Source organism: Mixophyes fleayi, chromosome 2 (genome assembly GCF_038048845.1).
Source record: "Mixophyes fleayi isolate aMixFle1 chromosome 2, aMixFle1.hap1, whole genome shotgun sequence".
Taxonomy (NCBI): Eukaryota; Metazoa; Chordata; class Amphibia; order Anura; family Limnodynastidae; genus Mixophyes; species Mixophyes fleayi.
The window spans coordinates 9,959,453-9,979,059 of record NC_134403.1 but is presented as its reverse complement, the minus strand read 5'-3'; the positions used below and the strand labels follow the sequence as shown (position 1 = coordinate 9,979,059).

The window sequence follows — 19,607 nt, the reverse complement described above, 5'->3', positions numbered from 1 at the left end:
TTCCACTGCATTTCAGTCATGTCACAAAAGGACCAGCTGACATCAGGTCAGTGATTCTCTCGTTAACACAGGTGAGAGTGTTAACGAGGACAAGGTTGGAGAGCACTTTGTCATGCTGATTGTGTTAGAATAACAGACTGGAAGCTTTAAAAGGAGGTGGTGCTTGAAATCATTGTTTTTCCTCTGTTAACCATGGTTACCTGCAAGGAAACACGAGCAGTCATCATTGCTTTGCACAAAAAAGGTCTTCACAGGCAAGGATATTGCTGCTAGTAAGATTGCACCTAAATCAACCATTTATCGGATCATCAAGAAGTTCAAGGAGAGTGGTTCAATAGTTGTGAAGAAGGCTTCAGGGCGCCTAAGAACGTCCAGCAAGCGCCAGGACCGTCTCCTAAAGTTGGTTCCGCTGCCAGATTGGGCACCACCAGTACAGAGCTTGCTCAGGAATGGCAGCAGGCAGGTGTAAGTGCATCTGCACGCACAGTAAGGTGAAGACTTTTGGAGGATGACCTGGTGTCAAGAAGGCCAGCAAAGAATCCACTTCTCTCCAGGACAAACATCAGGGACAGACTGATATTCTGCAAAAGGTACAGGGATTGGACTACTGAGGACTGGGGTAAAGTCATTTTCTCTGATGAATCTCATTGCAGATTGGCACATCTGGAAAAATGCTTTTCCGGAAAAGAAAAGGTGAGAGTTACCATCAGTCCTGTGTCATGCCAATAGTAAAGCATCCTGAGACCATTCATGTGTGGGGTTGCTTCTCGGCCAAGGGAGTGGGCTCACTCACAATTTTGCCTAAGAACACAGCCATGAATAAAGAATGGTACCAAAACATCCTCCAAGAGCAACTTCTCCCAACCATCCAAGAACAGTTTGGTGACAAACAATGCCTCTTCCAGCATGATGGAGCAACTTGCCATAAGGCAAAAGTGATAACTAAGTGGCTCAGGGATCAAAATATCGAAATTTTGTGTCCATGGCCAGGAAACTCCCAAGACCTTAATCCCAATGAGAACTTGTGGACAATCAAAAACCCACAAATTCTGACAAACTCAAGCATTGATTAGGCAAGAATGGGCGGCCATCAGTCAGTATGAGGCCCAGAAGTTGATTGACAGCATGCCAGGGCAAATTGCAGAGGTCTTCAAAAAGAAGGGACATTGCAAATATTTACTCTTTGCCTTAACTTAATGTAATTCTCAATAAAAGCCTTTGACACTTATGAAATGCTTGTAATTTTACTTCATTATACCATAGCAACATCTGACAAAAAGGTCTAAAAACACTGAAGCAGCAAACTTTGTGAAAACCAATACTTGTCTTTCTCAAAACGTTTGACCATGACTGTACGAACTTCTCTTATGAAGTACAGATTAAATCCTTTCTATAGCTCTGTATTTGTACTATGTATGGTGTTTTATTTTTCATAAAGCGAGTTCTCTTCTGCACATTTGACATGAAATTATTGAATTTACAATCCAGTCTTTTATCAATCCCCTAATAACATGAACGATCGCCTTAATGTTCTCAATAGTTCACATTTTATGGCATATTGATTAGTAGTATTATTTCCGTATGGTTAACTGTTTATTCACAGCAAATCCACTAAACTGAACTTTTATTGTTTAACTCTTCGGTCTTTTGTTATGTAGCGCCTCTCTACCCAATAGGACTCGCACTTTACATTGCTGCTAAGGTGGAGGCAGCCAGCTTGAGCGCGCTTCAGCTGCTATTCTATCAAATCATTCATGCAGTCCTTGCCCCATGGAGCTTACAGTTTAAATTCCCTACCACACGCGCATATATGGGCACATTATTGTCAGCCAATCAACCTGCCAGTATGTTTTTGGACTGTGTAAGAGGAATCCCCCCCACACACACAGGAAGAACATACAAATTCCAAACAGATAGCGCTCTGGTAGGAGTCAAACCCATGACCCAGGAGCCGTGAGGAGACAATGCTAACTACTCAGAGCCATTTGATCTGCCATCGAGTATGATTCATTCAAAAGGGTCAACGTTCCCAGCTTCCTTCCCTTTGCAGACCACACACTTTTCAGATGGGTCATTATCGGCTCTGCATGTACTTTGTATTCACCTCTGCTAGAACCTGACATACTCAAAGCCCACATATGTGTGACTATATGAAGACCTGGAAATCATAGAAATTTATATTTCATTATCTGATCTCTCCCCATGTGCATCCATTTTATCATGTCATGTCTGAAACTTACATCTACAAGACTACTTTAGCTTAAGGTAAACATTTTGCATGGTCCATTGATGTCAATGACAGTCAATAGATGTGAACAGAATACTGTGTCTTCACAATGAAAAGGGGCTTTAATTAGACGGGGTGGAGAGGCTGACTAGTATTTAATACAGCAAAAAAAAGCAGGGCATTATAATTCCCCTGGTTGAGATTGCACTGAATTACCTATGTACTTTCACACCTGTATTCCTACATCTAGATAACAGCGTTAATGACAGTGATTGAATAATCATGTCTTTGCTCCTGTAAGTGGAGGTACAAAGTGGCTAATATGCAGTGCAAATTCAGCTTTGGCTCCACTATGCGCTTCAAATTGGCCAAACGCCCCTCTATAGATGTATGGAGCAAAATGGCGGAGTTGGGCAAGAAGCAGCTCAATAAGCTCCTGCACCTCAGCAGAAATCAGTACATAATATATTTAGCTGGCATTCCTAAGGTAAGTTTGTACGAGTGCTTGGGCTACTCTGAACAATGTGAATTAAGAACCAGCACACCGCTGCAAGTTTGTTTAACCTGATGTTTCGGGAGCCTATGGGGGGAATTCAGTTGTCCTTGGAATACCTACGAAAGGGTCGTGGGAGCACTTCGCAGTGACGTAACACCTGAGATGTTGGGTCACCATAGTACCCGGAAATGTGCGGGTTCCCCACTTAGTGGGTTATACAGGGTGGGTGTTATACCAGTTTATGTAGCGTAACTTGCATGAAAACGCTCTGCTCGTGCCCACGGGTGCCTACACAGACTTGCGGGATTCTGGCAGTTATGGCCACCTGTTCCTGGATATGTGTCCTAACCCATGGCTGAGTACAGTAAAGACGTATTTACACTAATACCGCTAATGCAGGCCTGCCGAAACACGTATGGGGACAGGTGCAAATACATGCTGATGGCTTATCGTAAACCAGGTACAGATGCTGCTGAAGCAGATGCGGACCATGCTTTTATTTTTTATTTTTTAAAGATTAATTTACACCCAATTTGCCATCAGCCCCTTAATCAACTTATAACAAGTTTAAGAGGCTTCTATAAATAAACCTAGTGATTAGACAATTGTGCCCACATTTGCTAAAATGACACGTGACTTTTTTTTTTAAGTCCACCTCTAATTGCCAGGGTGATAATTAATAAACAATTGTAATAATTAAAACCATGTTGTTTCCATTTAGACATTCAAACCCACCAAGGAAGCCTGTGACCAGTGGCAGAACCTGTACACAGCACAACCACTTCTACATTTACCTATTTATTTTTACTTCTTTATTTTCATCAATTTGTTTTATATTATTGTGACTGGATCATTTAGAAATAATGTATAAGATTATATCTAATAGTGGCGCAGTGCACCTACTGTATTGATTTAATAGTAGTATGCCATTTTGGAGGAACGTTGGTACTATAACTTTTCTAAAGATTGGGAATCCCATGCAATTAAGCCTTTTCATCTGAGAGTGACCAATACACCTGTTTAGCCTGAATGCACAACAGGGGTTCTTCATCCTTTGTATCCTGTGTGTTAAAGATATCTGGAAACTATCTGAATAATTGAACAGCAAGTAATTTAGGAGTTCACAGATTGATGTAAATTTTGTTAAAATAAAATTGCGTTAAATCCAATTTTATCGAATATATTGCATCCAGATGCTAAACATTGAGGGTCTGATTTATTAAGAATGTAAATTCTGGTGTGCCATATTTCACGTAAAATCCCATGGCCAGAACCGGTCCATACTCAAGTGAATGCAGCAACATCCAATTAATCTTCAAGTGCAAAGGACCCTTACAACAGCATACGATTTCATGGGAGGAATGAGGAGGGGACTGGGCTTATGCACGTAGTCAATATACAGTAAGGTCATGCCAAGCTGGAGCGCATGCAGCAGTGTTCGATTCAAGCTTTGGACACCTCTAAAGTTCGTATTTTTCAGCCGTATTACTTACACCAGTTACAGGGCAGGTGTAAGTGCCGATTGCTAGGGATGATAGCTGTGTATGCGTGCTAGAACATATGTTTGTAAGGAGGAGCAACTGTAAAAATGTATTTTATGTATAGTATACATTAATAACATCCTAATAAACATATTTCATGGAGGGGAACTATATTATTAACAAAAAATTAATTGATGTTAATTAAATAATTTTTTTTTCTGTGCGTTGCATGTGTTGGGCGTATCCTCCAGAGTATTATGTCTGTCAGAGCACAGTCCGCCTAGACCCGTATTCACAGATGTATCTTCAGATCTGCCGGATGTGTGAATGCCCAATGTACGTCCGTCTTTAAAAAAAACTCACAATGCGTTTGTTTTGCGCGCCTTAATGACTCAGGCCCTGAATGTGATGTCTCAGACTTGGTGGTGCCAGATAAACTGTACTTAGACTTATAATGAGGCTGGTTGGAAGAGTAAGCTCACCTGGTCAGTTTATAACTGGTGGTACTAATTAGAATAAAGGACAGGGTGTCCTGTAACAATTATATCTATTTCTTATTCACAAAATTCCATCTAATCGCTATGTAACTAATTAGCACATTTGGTTATTTCCTTTTATTATTCAGTTGTATCTTTCTCTTTTCTCTGATACTATGTTCAATTATTCCTTTCTCATTGTTATATTCTTCTATTCATTATCTACACTGTGGAATAACTACCATATCGAAGATTACTATATTTAACACGTTTCTTTATTTCCCTTTTAATTATTCTCATTACCTCTTTCTCTTTCATTACTTTATTTTTAACCAGTTATTATTATACGCTTGTATTCACTATCCAGCTGCTAAATAACTATTTGTTACCGCAAGTCTATTTGTCCCACCTAACCCATTTAAATTCACTATATTTACTGATATAACTTCTTGCATTATCATTCATCACCTTTTACGTTATTTCCATGTATTACTATACTATTACATTTATATAGTTATATTATTAGTTATTACATTAACCATCCAGATCCTGTCTGCATCTATCTCTACTGGGGTTGCGGATATCAGTATTGTCATAAACTTGTGGAACAAGATGGAGAGGTCTTCACCTATAGCAGCCGCCTTTCCCGTAGAGCTTGACGCGCTCACAGGTCTTACACTCAGAGTAGTACAAGTTTATGAAACGTACCATAGCACTGAGTAGTGGGAGATGGAAGAAGCGTAGTCAGGAAACAGGCCGAGGTCTCAGGTCCAAAGCAGATACCGTGGTTAGGAACAGGCTGGCAGCAAACAAGGAGAGTCCAGAAACATCAGAGGTCAGGGCAACAAGCAAATAATCAAAGTCCAGAAAGAGCCAAGGGTCAAACACGGGTAATGCAATAGCAGTAGATACAGAGCACAGGAGCTGGTCAGGAACCAGGAACTGCAAACTATAACCGGCAGGGAGGCTAAGCCCTCCCTGCTTTTTATAGACAGATGACCCAATCAAAACAAAGCCCCCACACATACACAAATCAGCCCAGCAGGCTATTAATGAATTGGCCCCCATTGCACACGCACCCGGCTGTCAGATTAGCCGCGCCACGGCGGTGAAAGATAGAAGCGTCCCGACTGTTGCCCTGGTGATATTCGGGACGTGTGGGGGCGTAAGTGACGTACCGGTCATCATGGTGACAGCCGGGACGACAAAGGCAGACAGGAGCGAGCCACAGCGGGCAGTAGTGGAGCCGCGGCTCGTGACAACTGGAAGTGTTTGTCACACCAGTCTGGCATCCAAATCTAGGAGCTCTTATGGAACAATTTGGTGGAGGACTCAAAGCATGTACCACACGCTACAGCTGAGGCCATAGGTGAATATTTTACATGTGTTATTTCCATTCCCATAATAGTTCATGAATAGAAAGACCCAAATATGAGAAAATACACAAAAACACTGACACAAAGAACCAGGAAGTGCTGGGGAAATAATAATCATGATAATAAATAAAACACTTCACCATAAAAATAGATACAAGTCCGGACCCTATATCGTGAACAAAAGCAAAATGTGTAAGTGACAAAACATATCTATAAAAGCTACCTCAAAAATAAGAAAAAAACTAATCTGGGTTACCATAGAAGTAAATGGTCACATATATAATTAGAGGCTTGTAATGTCATTGAGATCAATATAAAATAAACCAGATAGTAGCAATTGTAATGTGGTAATAAACAAATATCACATTTATATTGATTACAATCAACAAATGTCATAAAACAGCAACTCGGTCATCTCTCTGCAAACCGGGAATCAACAATTTCCGCTTCATTTCATCAGTTGAGATCATAATGAATTGTTTATATAGCCCCGATCGTATTACACAGAGCTATACAGATAATGCGTAATGATTCTCATCAGTCCCTGTCACATTGGAGCTTACAGTCACACACACACACACACACACACACACACACACACACACACAGGTCCATTTTAGTAAGCAGACAGCCTACCCAATGTTTTTTGGAGTGTGTATGTAAGCTGGAGCACCCAGAGGGAACCCACGCGAACAAGGGGAGAACATATGAACACACAGATATTATTATTATTATCTTTGACTTATAAGGCACCACAAAGGGTCCGCAGTGCCGTACATTATATATACAGAAAACAGAACCAAGACACAACATGATACAGAAAGAACAAAATATATACAAACACAGGTGATAGGGTAACGCAAATCAGATTATATCTGGGACAGATAGTGAAAGGGATGGTAGAAATCAGCGAGTAGTAGGCCGAAGCTTAAGAAAACAGGGCTAGGGAAGCAGGCCAATAGGTACATGGGGGGATGGAATAGTAGAAGGAACACACAAGGAAAGAGGGCCCTGCTCCTGAGAGCTTACATCCTAAAGGGAAGGGGGAGACACAAATAGGGTGGTACTAACTTGGGGAGAGAGCCAGGACAAGGAAGTTAGGAGGAGGACTGATAGACTTGAATAAAGAAATAAGTCTTAAGGGCGCGCTTGAAGCCTTTGAGAGTAGATGCTAACCTGATGGAACGTGAAAGGTCGTTCCACAGCTGGGGAGCAGCCCGGGCAAAGTCCTGAAGACGAGAGTGAGAGGAGGTGATCAGTGAAGTAGTGAGGCGGCGGTCACAGGCAGAGCGCAGGGTAGAGCGGGTAGGAGTGTATCTGTACACCTAGGTTACCAATGACACTAATGATAAAATACAGAAAGTAATTGTGTTTATTGTGGTGGTTATTGTGGTGGTAGTGGGGGTGTAAAATAAAGAAAAAATATAAATTAGCACTTGTTTGAAAGATATGTAGAAACTCCATCGCGGACACAAGTGTACAGAAGACTAATTCTAATAGTCACAGGGAACATATTACTATAGAGCTACCCAGGAAGAATTAGTGTCAGATGAATTTACACATTATTTAGGGTTTCACTTAACCTACCGTTACTGACCACTCCAACTGGTGCCGCTTGGTCGCCAGACACTCAACACCTGTAAGCGCCAACTACCACTGTGGCTCTCCCAGTTGTAGCAGAGGAGTCGCTGCCACCACAAGGCTTTCACTGACAGCTGGAGCTGCAGCTCCTCTTTGCCGGCAATTCTGGCTGGATTTCAAGTTTAAATGATGCTTCACAGCAATTGCGTTCATAACATAAAGTAAAATATTTTTGTATATATCTGCTACTCATTCAGACCTGGACACACTTTCAAATCTGAATACGGCATACATACTCTTGCATTCAACTTTTTCAATCGCAAGTTACGCTTATGCTTGCGTTCCACTCTGAATCAAACGCCCAGAGCATTCATCTTGAGTAATTTCAACACAGTGATCATCATCATCATCATTTATTTATATAGCACCAGCAAATTCCGTAGCGCTTTGCAATTGGGAACAAACATTAATAAAACAATTGTGGGTAATACATACAGACAGAGATGTAAGAGAACCCTGCTACAAGCTTACAATCTATACAGTGATAAAACATATTATGCATAAGATGAAGTCCGAGAAAAAAAGGGAGTATTATATAAATACAATAGTATTTAATAACCTTTTATAGTATTCTCTGATTCCATCATTGAGATAATAAACCCCATTAACCCTGACACAAACACACAGGACACATCTTGTGGCATTTGGCCAGTTAAGAGAATGAAGTTGTCAAGATAATGGCCATCACTTGTCATATCCTACGGGAAGTACGTCAAAAGCTATGCTGAACACAGGTGTAAACCACAAGCATGGCAGGGGCTACAAGTCTGAGCACCCAAAGCCTTTCCTTTGTTGTTCACTTTAAAGTTTGGTTGTCTGGACACAGGGTGTGGCTTCTGTGTGGCGGGGCTGCTCTTTCTCAAATTGAAGACGACTGCGCTGAGTGAAGCACTGCTTTGTTTTTATAGCCCCCCCTATCTTGTGGGGTACACCCAGTCCCAGTTGGGAATCCTCTGTCTCCAGAGTAGAAGCGTTGCTCCTACGGAAGCCGACATTTTGCTGTGCAGCAGAGATTATCTTCCGGGCAAACACTGAGCAGCCGCATATTGAGTTCCACCCAATGAGCTCAGGAACAAGAGCTTTGCAGTGGTAAGTTCTGACCTATCTGATAGTTGTAGCTACCTGTCATTGTGCCCAAAATAGTTACAGAGGGAAAGAACCTACTTGTCATTATACTTGTATAATAGTTATAAGGGAAAAGCACTCAACTTTTATTATACCTTGTTGATTGCTATAGTGGATAGTACCTACCTGTCATTTTACCTGATGCACAGTTAAAGAGGAAATTGCCAAAATGCCATTGTACCTGAAAACATCTAACATTAAATTCACATTATCAAAATCCCTAACACTTCTGGGTGTGTAGGTTGCCCCCCGCCATTCACTTAATTATCCATACTAGCACTTCTACTTTCCCACTTTGGGCACTGGTTCCATGCACTGTGATTGGCCTGATTCTTCAGAGGGCATTAATCCATAAGCTGAATGTTTGGCAATTTAAATTAGGTCTAACTTCAGAATCTGCCAACTCGATTTCATCATGTCTAGTATGTCCCTTAGCCAGATGGTGACTACGTGGTTAAGGGGCTCCTGGTGTAAATAATAGGATTTTGCTACATGACTAACTTAACAAATTTCAATGATGCCTCATTGTTGAGTATAAGGCTGAAATAATCAAATGGGGATTACTGTACAATAAATCCTTTTGTGTCCCCCAGGGCTACTATCAGCTGGTAGTATAATGGGGGGAGAAAGGAAACTAAAGTGTATTAGAACACGTCAAACCCAAACTGTACCCTGAAGGGCCCCTTGTGCCCTGTATGGTAGCCTGATATATGGGCAGGTGGAAGAGCCGGCGCGCCCCAATCGATAAAAACTTGTTAGATTAATAACATGGATTTCAGACACTATTCTGTAGTCATAATACCAAAGCAAATTAGCAGTCCAGGACCTCCAATGTTGTGGACAGAAAGATGGCCGTGGACATATAACTCCCCTACAAGAGACACCCACAAGCACACACCAATCACAGCACAGGCCCTACCTATACACAAAGCCTATAAATATACACATGCACCAAATACTGAACTCACAGCAATCTAATTCCCCTCTTATCCACTGCCCACCGTCTCATGTTACTTTATGTAGCTCTTTCCCATCCGCATCCCATTCTTCTCACTTGCCAGGGAGTCCTGTGGATTTTCCTAATCAGTCTGGGATCTCTCGAGGTTCACCAATCACAACCATTAGTGGCTAATCGGCAACTCTGAACAGCCTGTAGTGCTCAGATACAGCTCATATTGTGTGTTTGAAGACCACTGTGAGATTGTCTGGATAGGTGGTCTGTGCAAATAGTGCGTGCGGAAATAGAAGTGTGTATGGGCTCTGTGCAGAAGGATCTTTCATTGTGTAAATGGTGCTGACAATAGGCTGCAATATTCCATCACTCAAACATAAAAGAACATTCAAGGACTGGGACACTTTTGCTATTATTTGTATGAAACGTTTAAATATAAGCTCTGACAAAGACAAGACATCTTTCACTGTATCAACATTTAATTATCTGATATAAATTTACCATCTTACACAATGTTTAGTTTTAAAAGTAGCTTAAAATGAAGTTAAAGATATTCTATTGGTATTAAGAGGATGATAGCTGTATTCAGAGACATCTAGTTCTCTCCCAGCACATGAGCACAATGTAGGTTAGGACATGAGGAACGGCCTGTAGATCAACCTCTCAATGTTAGATGGAGATACTATTCTCAATGGTCCTCGGGTCCAAGTATGGATATGGGAAACTCATGCTTTCATTCCGTTTTGTTATGAACCTTGAAATCTCAGCCAACTCGTCTTTAAAATCCTTAATAAATTTCTGTGGGTCCTTCTCTGTAAAACGTACATCCGGGTAATACCCTAAATACCTCTGTAAAGGAATGGGGGGAAATAGTAACTGACATATTTGATATAAGAGTAAGAACCAGCCTTATTCACCATCGTACTACACTGTGTTTCATGTTCAAGGGTTGATGGGTTTAGTTGTATCTATAAACCATGGGCAATTCAGTGATCACATGGTTTAGATATACCACACAAAGAACATGGCTCCATATATTACCGCAGTACACATACTGGCACCCAGTACTCACTGTGTCCTTAGTCTCCTTGCTAAGTATCCACAATATGATCATAGTCGTAGTGGTAGTGTTCACGTCTGGTAATGCATCTAGGATACTCTGAAATGTGGTCCCCCCTTTAGTTGTGGGGGGAGGCCTCTTCATTGATGTTGGACCATTGGGCATCCAGTAGTAGAAGTCAAACTGCAGTGGAAACAGATTACTCCAAATTAATTCTGGAAAAACAGAATTTATATTCAAATGTAAAGGTCAGTGTCAGATCGGTGAAATAGGGGAGCACCAAACCGCATGTCAATTAATACCTCCAGGGCTGACATTTGGGCAGGAGTTGAAGATTACCCTAGATGCCTCATTTACTGCAACATTTTTTTCAGTTTCCCAAACAACAATACAAATCAAACACTGCAGTGATTGTTCCGCAGAAGTTTCACTCAGTAATTTCCCTCTACACTTCTATTCAGCCAAAACAATCAAAAACGGATCAGATGAAATGGAGAGTAGTTGTGTGCACCCCCTTTCCTGGGGGTCACCTTTCATTCTCTTTTTAAAAGCCTCCTCCGTTATCAGAAGTACCTGATAATCAGAAGGATATAGGGCCCCATGTAGTGTTCCTATTGACACAAATTCAGTAGTACCAACAATAGCAGCATTTGGTCAAAAAAGAAGAAATGTATTTACTCCTGTCACTAGTGTAGACAAACTGCATTTGAGGACTCACACTACAGATATACCCTATGAAGGCCAACGGTGAGTCCCACTTGTCCTCAGTATTGCATGAGGGAAAAAATACATTCTGTGCCCCATTGGGAGAAGCAGCATAGATGTCATCACGTACATGCGCAATGACATCACAGGGTTTTTAGCCCACCCCACCCCACTACACTACAGAAATTAAAAAAATTCCAAGGATGGGACGAGGCTCTTAAAGGCTCTTGGTGCTCTTGATTTCTCCCGTTCTGGCTCCTACAGGAACACAGATATCCTCATTTAAAAGAGGATAGTCCTCTCTTTCAAACAATAGTCTCCCTCAAAGGTTTATTGTCTGTGATCACTTATGATCAGACCATATATCCACTCCACTACAGAAAATATCAAATAGCCGAGGGTTGCGGTGAGGCTCTAAAATAGCCTTAATTTTCCCCATCCTGGTTCCTATAACAGCAGGGGTGCAGTTGTTTTCTGTGATTAAACTAGAGAAGAGCCAATACTTACAAAAGTACGTATAGAAAAAAAAATAGTGGTACTGTTGTCTCCTGTAGATCTTCAGCTATTTATCAAGGTATTAACACCTCTGTTATGTACACATTTCTAAACTTTATTTGTCAGATGTATGTAAAACATGATCTTTTCCGCTACTGCGCTACCTTCTGGAAACATAAATCACCCCTAAATTATTGCTGTTGGATGTCTGGTTTCTTTAATAGTGTGTCTTGTTGGCCTAACCATATAATAACGACACGTCCTGGGCCTCATTTACAGTTGGGAGTACGTTCATTTTTGTGTCGTAAAAATATCCGCATTTCCATACTACGCTTGCATGTTAAAATGTGTCTCTATCTAAATTTCTATCTTGAATTGTGGCCTCTGGCAGCACAGACTATAGGAAACATCCCATCCTGCTGGCATCCCTCGTCTTATTTGGATAATGTGGATATAACTGTGTTTCCTTTAGGTTTACAGATGTTTGTTATTGTTTGGGATTGTGGCTATTCAAGAACTGTATCCAAATGGGATTTATCTGGACTTGTACCACCTCGGTTCTTAAGTGGAGCCAGGTGGATTATATCGCAATGCTGTGGAATTACAAAATCGTGACTCTGCACACTCTCTATAGAGACAGATGCGATGTGCTTTGGTGTGATTAATCATCATGGTGGGAGCATACACACTCTTGCAATATCTGAACAAACGGTCGTGAATTGTGTGATCTGCACGATAATTGCATAGAGGTGTATCCACAATAACGCCTTCAACAACCAATGTATCACTTGGCACAGAAGACAAAGACAACAGCCGTAACCTGGAAAACAAACCTTACGTTCCTGTCCCAGCAACAGGCACTAATTTGTCAAATCACGTTATTGAATTATGTGCAACTAATGGCAGCACAGTAAACTCACCTATCACACTAAAAATTTGCTTCATCCTGTGTTGTCATTTCATGGAAAACTTCGCTACTTCCAGATACAACAACTACTGTGAGTTGAGATGAAGGAGGGAAAACTGATACCAAACTGAAGCCAGAAACAGGCTCAAAACTTAGATCTGCAACTGGCAACTCGGAGGCCGTGGTGTTACATCAACTACCCGTTAAAACAACTGTTAGGACTGTTATGGATTCTCTTGCTGGTGATATCTCTGCGAATGCAAAAGTCCCTTCTCAATCTAAACTTTCTGCCAGAACTGGACACTTTGGGGGAGTTTAAACATTTATTTTTGTTTGGTTTATTGGTCATCTCCTTCCTTCTCTTTTCCTATTTCTATCCTTCTCCTCTTTTTCTATCTCCTTTATCTTTATCTCTCTTCCATTCAGTCTCACCTCTTCCTTTAATTCTCTCCTTTTCCAGAGAGGTAGGAGGGGTTATGTCAATAAGGGAGGGGCTTTATTTGGGATGTACCTACGTTTCATTTTTATGTTTTCTAAAAATATATGATATCCTTTCAATGGAACGTATATATATATATATATATATATATATATATATATATATATATATATATATATATATATATATTTGTATATATACATAAATATATATATATATATATTTGTATATATGTAACATAGCACATCATGCTTAACAATGAGCACATTTCCTTAGCCAGCAATTGTTTGTCATTGTCCTATCTAGCAAATGTCTGCCATTCTCCAACCTGGAAAATGTCCACTATTCTCCTACCTTTCATATCTAATTTATTTTTCCAGTACAGCAAACCTCTGTTTTTCTCCTACCCAGCAAATGTCTGTTATTGTTCTACGCAACAAGTGATCATCATGCTCCTGCTCAGGAAATATCCGCCATTCTCCAACACAGCAAGTGTCCGTCATCCTCCTACCTGGCAAATGTCCGTCACTGTCATACCAGACAAATGTCAGTCATTGTCCTACGGAACAAGGAATCATCATTCTACAACATATCAAATGTGTGTCTTTCTCCTGTACATTAAAGGCCTGAGTCATTAAGGAACAGATCTCGGTATTTTGTGCGTATCGTACACAAATCCCTTCTGCGCATGCTCACAACAAGGACTCTCGGCCACCAGCCAACCAAGATCCTCTATTTTTCTAAGCACTACGGGCACTTACTACGGGCTACAATTTTGGGGTGGGAACATGAAGGTAAAGGGGTGCCGTGCCGTAGTCAATTCACAATGAGGGCGTTCCTGCGCAGTGATGTCCAAGTCAGGGTCAGATGAACCTAGGTAACAGCGTGGTTCTCTGCATATAGTCTGCACCTGCTCTGGGTCTAATTTATCTCCCTGCGGACAACCGCCAACATACACAACAGTACACCGGCTCGGCATGTGATCTTGATGCATGCTCCCCGATCACCTGCATACTCTCTGCTAATTAAACACAGCTATAATAAGTCCAATTAGCGCATGCACTGTATGCTGCCATTTCATATGCATTTGATATTATCTGCATTCTTTTGTGTACAACGCTCCGAGAGCTACAAGCAGTTAACAAGGTTTGTTTGGTTTGTAAATGTGTCTCATGCTGATACCACTAGGACTCTTCCCACAGCCCTGAATGGTGGGTGAGGGGGGGTAACATTGATTTTATTATGTCCAGCAGTGGGTTAAAAGATGATGGGGGAACAGACAGGGGCGAACCGACTATTAGTGCCAGGCCTAGTGGCAAAGCTAGCCAATTATAGTAACAAGAAGGACCTATTCAGTGCCAGGGCAATGGGCATGCTGACACTTTGGGATTCACCAGTGTCAGCATTTTCTGATACACAAAGACCAGTGGTGCCTTATAGGTGAACAAAGTAGCATAAAAAAGGGGGACAGATATTTTAATGTACATTACAACCAACACTGTATTGTTTGGTAAATAACAAACAAGGGTAGTCAGTAGGAAAGGTAGTTGAAGGAACGCTTGAGAGCTGCACTACGATGTTCCTGTGGCATTCAAATGCATAGCGTTCGCTGCCATAAGAAAAGCATTAAAGTACCTTGCGGATGAATCTTGTAGTCATATAGGTGTATGTGCACCGCATGGCAATGTGCACGTGCCGTAATGTTACTCCCGTAGTCATTAGACAGCGTATGTGACATTCTGTGTCTTGTTGAGTGTGCAGTGGGCAGATCCTTGCGGTTTAGAATGCGCTGCGCTTAGTATGAGTATTAATGGCTTAAATGTGCGGCATCCTCCTAACCAGCCAATGTCCATCATTGTTCTACTCCACAAATAATTATCATTCTATTCTTCAGGAAATGCCCTTTAATTCCTCACACAGCAATTGTCCATCATTCTCCTACGCAGCAAATATCTGCCATTCTATTACACGGCAAATGTCTTTCATTCTCTTACTGAGAAAATGACTGCTATTCTCCCACTAGTGTTGTTATTATAATTATCCCTTATATAGTGCCACCATATTTCCAAAAACATACTAGTAGGTTAATTGTGTGCTATCATATTGACTCTAGTCAGTCTCTGTCTGTCTGTGTGTGTATGTTAGGGGATTTAGACTGTAAGCTCCAATGGGGCAGGGACTGTTGTGAATGAGTTCTCTGTACAGCGCTGCGGAATCAGTGGTGCTATATAAATAGCTGATGATGATATTTTGAAGCGTTATATATTGGGGGATCAATAGAAATAAATAAGGCCAGGATAATCCAAACCAAGGGTTAAGATTAGGGTTAGTATTAGAGTTAGGGTTAAGATTACGGTTAGTGTTAACATTAGGATAAGGCGCCCAATCCTGCCATTGCGGCTTTAAAACCAGAAAACTCAGCGTCGCCATTGTATGTGACGTACATTTCAACTGCCGGCATTTTGTGTAGTGACAATTGATAGGACCCGTGTCGGAAATGTTTTGTGTCTGTTTGATGGTAAATCTATATTTTTTTTTAATGTCGGCCTCATAGTCTTCGTTATATATATGTCGCAATAGTCAGTGTCAGAATAATCTCAATTGGAAAAACGTACCCAACTCGTAATTTCCCTACACAACAAATATCCGCCTTTGTCCTATCTCATCATTACTGCAGGGATATCACCAATCATTTCCAGCCATATATTAAAGATAAATACTATACTAATACTGTTCTCTGATACAGTAATATGTTACATATAAAGGATAATAATAATGTCGGAAACACTGAATAGTGATAAATGTGTAAGGTAAACGCAGGTTCTCTTTGTTTCCCGTGATGCTGGTCTCACCTGACCGCTATTGACGGCTGCGTGCTGCGCGGAACACGTGAAGATCACCATAGTCAGGTACTTGATCAGAGAAGCGATTGTCTCCAGGGAGGAAGGGATTCCTGGCACAAGGAAAAGGACCGTGTTAAATCTCCATCAACACCCTCATTGGATCTTTGGTGACTATGTGAAAACTTACAGGGGAACTACTGCTTTATGAAAGAGCACCACAAGTACCAGGCCAGAATTTAACACTAGGCATGTATCTATACGTACAAATGTCTGAAAGGCGGCACCTCTCTCTCAGTCTGTTGTTCCATGCAAGCCCTCCTCAGCAACGCAAACGCGGATAATACAGAGCATTCACCTGTCGCTCACTAAGGGCTAGATTTACTAAGCTGCGGGTTTGAAAAAGTGGAGATGTTGCCTTTAGCAACCAATCAGATTCTAGCTGTCATTTTGTAGAAGGTACTAAATAAATGAAAGCTAGAATCTGATTGGTTGCTATAGGCAACATCCCTACTTTTTCAAACCCGCAGCTTAGTAAATCTAGCCCCTAGTCTCATTTACTAACATTAGATACAACAGTACAGTTGCACTGAGCCACAGCAATTAGCTTCTAAAGTTATACAATGGAAACAAGGGTCTGGTTGGCTGCTGTGTTATATCACCATTCCAGCAGGTTGTGTGCTGTAGATCTTCATGTTTAAAAAACCACTTTATTCTCACATCACTGGGTGTATTGTGCCACATACTGTCATTTACTTACAATATTACACTTTTGTGTTTCATTTCTGTGTCTTTTTCTGTGTACTTGTAGCACGAATTTGGAGAAGAAGAACCGCACACCATCATTTTGGACATCTAATGGATTCTTTATATATTTTAGATCAAAAAGAGAATTTCTGACGATTAAACTTTGGACTTTGTAATTATCTATGTATGTATCTGTCTGCATATACATTGGTTATTTTGACACTTTTGGTCAATGGTCTTGGATGTATAAATAGTAGAAGCGGCATTATTTAAACAATTTTTGTTTATTACAGTCTTGTCATTTGTATTCCCCATTGATCAGTCAGTGCAGAGCGACCAATCCAACAGGAGCTTTTACGGGACATGTCACGTGAAGAGCAACCCCTGATTTCCGCCAGATTGAATATAACTAGATGAAGATAACTGAACACTGGTAATCTGCCCTTTCAGGAGCCTTTTTGTCATAGCAGCTGTCCACCAAGCCTATTTAAGGCACATTCGGGTGTGGCTCACAAGCCAGCCCTTGCTAGATGTAAACCCCTATACCTGGAAGGTGAGTGCATCTGATTTTAACTGCATTTTAATGGTGTTTAAAGCATATAGGTCAGTGTAGGATCTGCAGATATTGAGGTTCCCTTGACGTTGGGATGCAGGCTTAAATGTTTAGATCAAAATATCAACTAATACCTCATATTTTCATTTTGCTAGACACACACAGATATGCAGTGTAAGGGATAAGCACTGACAACTGTCTTTTTGTTTTGTATACATACATGGGCATTTATATTGCCACGCAGCTGGTACCACATGCAATATAGAATATACTGAGCGCAAGGTTATTGCCAAGCAGCTGGTACCATATATAATGTGGGAAATACCGAGCGCAGGCTTGTTTTTTTTTGGGGGTTTTTTCAGGAGCTGTACACCTTTAGATAAATTTAGCTTATTTATTTTACTTGCATTGTAATTATCTTTCCAGAATCCTTTGATGATTTTAAGCAAGGCCTTTATGCCATCCAGACAGACATGTGTCCTCTCATTGTTCTTGTATGTGACACATATCTGCTCTGCAAGATAGATACAACTGTCTCTCTGTCAGAAGACAACAACAACTCTACCTATGTTGCTGCATATCGGGAATTTGAGTGTTGTTGCTTTTATGCTCGAGATTAGATGATACCTGAGGATTTATGCTCCAGGAATCCTTCTTTAAAGATTTCGGCCACCCAGGCCTGAAGTTCCCGGTCCGTACAAACCATTTCATCATTATCATAATAGTAGTGAACAATGCTGGACACAAAGCTGGATGTAGAAGAAAATCAGAGTTAGAGGTATAGTACTGAAGAGTAAATCTAGATGCTTAGTTTGGTAATTCCATTCATGCTGTCATCTAAAATTTTGGGAAGGGTCTTATATCTGAAAATAACTTCATTAAGTATTCTTCTGATATGTTGTGCCTTATGCATTGCTTATTTGTTGGTTTTATTCTAGGCATTTGTAGAGGGATTGTGCAACATAGGGTATTAATTGAGTAGTTAGATTTATACAGGAGCTGAACAACTGTGCTACAAGAGGACAAAGTCCAACAGTGAGTTCCTGTTATCTTCCATCTCTCTAACATGCTTCATAACACTGACAATGTTTTAATGTTATTTTTTTTATCTCATGTTCAACCCATTATTGCTCTTTGCCTCACACCCTCTCAGTTATTCACTTTTGCACACTTTAGTGAATGTTATGTATCAACAATTTTTCCTTCTGTCATCCCATAATAACAATTTACAAATGCTCCTGTACTGCCTCTATCTTATCATTCTACTCTCTTCCCTCTCATACTGCATATATTCTTCTCTAACTAGCCCTCCATTCACACATTACTCTTCCCTCTACTTACCTCCACCTCCTCTCTATCTCCATCAGCTCAACTCTACCTGTCCATTCATTACTTACCCACACTACTCCCTTTCTTCCCTGCCTACAACTCTGAAACGCTCTGTCCCTGCACCCTCCTTACTCACCAGCCTACACAAGTTGAAATATCCCTTACACCTACATATCACCGTCCCTGGTCCTCTTTCTCACCCATCTCCTACACCTGGCTGTTGAAGACATCTCCCTCAACCCAAGCCCCACACAGTGCCTACTATCCACTCACACTCATTCCTCCACTTCAGAATGTCCCACCTTGAATGTACCTCCAGTCCTTCCAACCTCATTCACATTCTTTTGCTTCCTTCCCTCTCCTTTTCCTGTGCACTGTCAACAACAAGCTCACATCCATCTATAACCTATTCCTTACTTATTCCCTCAGCCTCTTTGCCATTTCCGAAACATTTCTCTCTCCCTCTGACAATGTATTCTCTACAGCTCTCTCCTATGGGGTTCTCTTACACTAATTGACCCAATAGTCATCAAGGTGGTGGAGCAGGCTTCCTACTCTCCCCTGGCTGCACCTTAAAAGTCATTCTCCTAGATCCCTCCCTCTTCTTCTCCTCCTTTAAATTTCAGATCATCCATCTCTTCTTACCAATCCAACTTCCTGTCACAGTCATCTATCTCACCACCCCCCACAGGTCCAGTGTCCCTATTCTTTAAAAACTTTACAGGCTGGCTTTTTCACTTCCAATCCACTTACCTACC

General features: G+C 41.0%; 1 protein-coding gene across 1 annotated transcript in view; it reads right to left on the bottom strand.

The window, feature by feature from the left end:
• Nucleotides 1–8,441: 8,441 nt before the first annotated feature.
• The window catches only part of LOC142140674 (polyunsaturated fatty acid lipoxygenase ALOX15B-like), a 67,378-nt gene continuing 56,212 nt past the window's right edge, over nucleotides 8,442–19,607 (bottom strand). The window contains exons 11-14 of the mRNA XM_075198444.1: nucleotides 18,148–18,269; nucleotides 16,233–16,333; nucleotides 10,847–11,017; nucleotides 8,442–10,623 (exon numbers count right to left, since the gene is read on the bottom strand). Coding sequence (XP_075054545.1) covers nucleotides 10,444–10,623; nucleotides 10,847–11,017; nucleotides 16,233–16,333; nucleotides 18,148–18,269 — 574 coding nt within the window. The 3' untranslated portion in view covers nucleotides 8,442–10,443. The remainder of the gene's footprint in view (nucleotides 10,624–10,846; nucleotides 11,018–16,232; nucleotides 16,334–18,147; nucleotides 18,270–19,607) is intronic.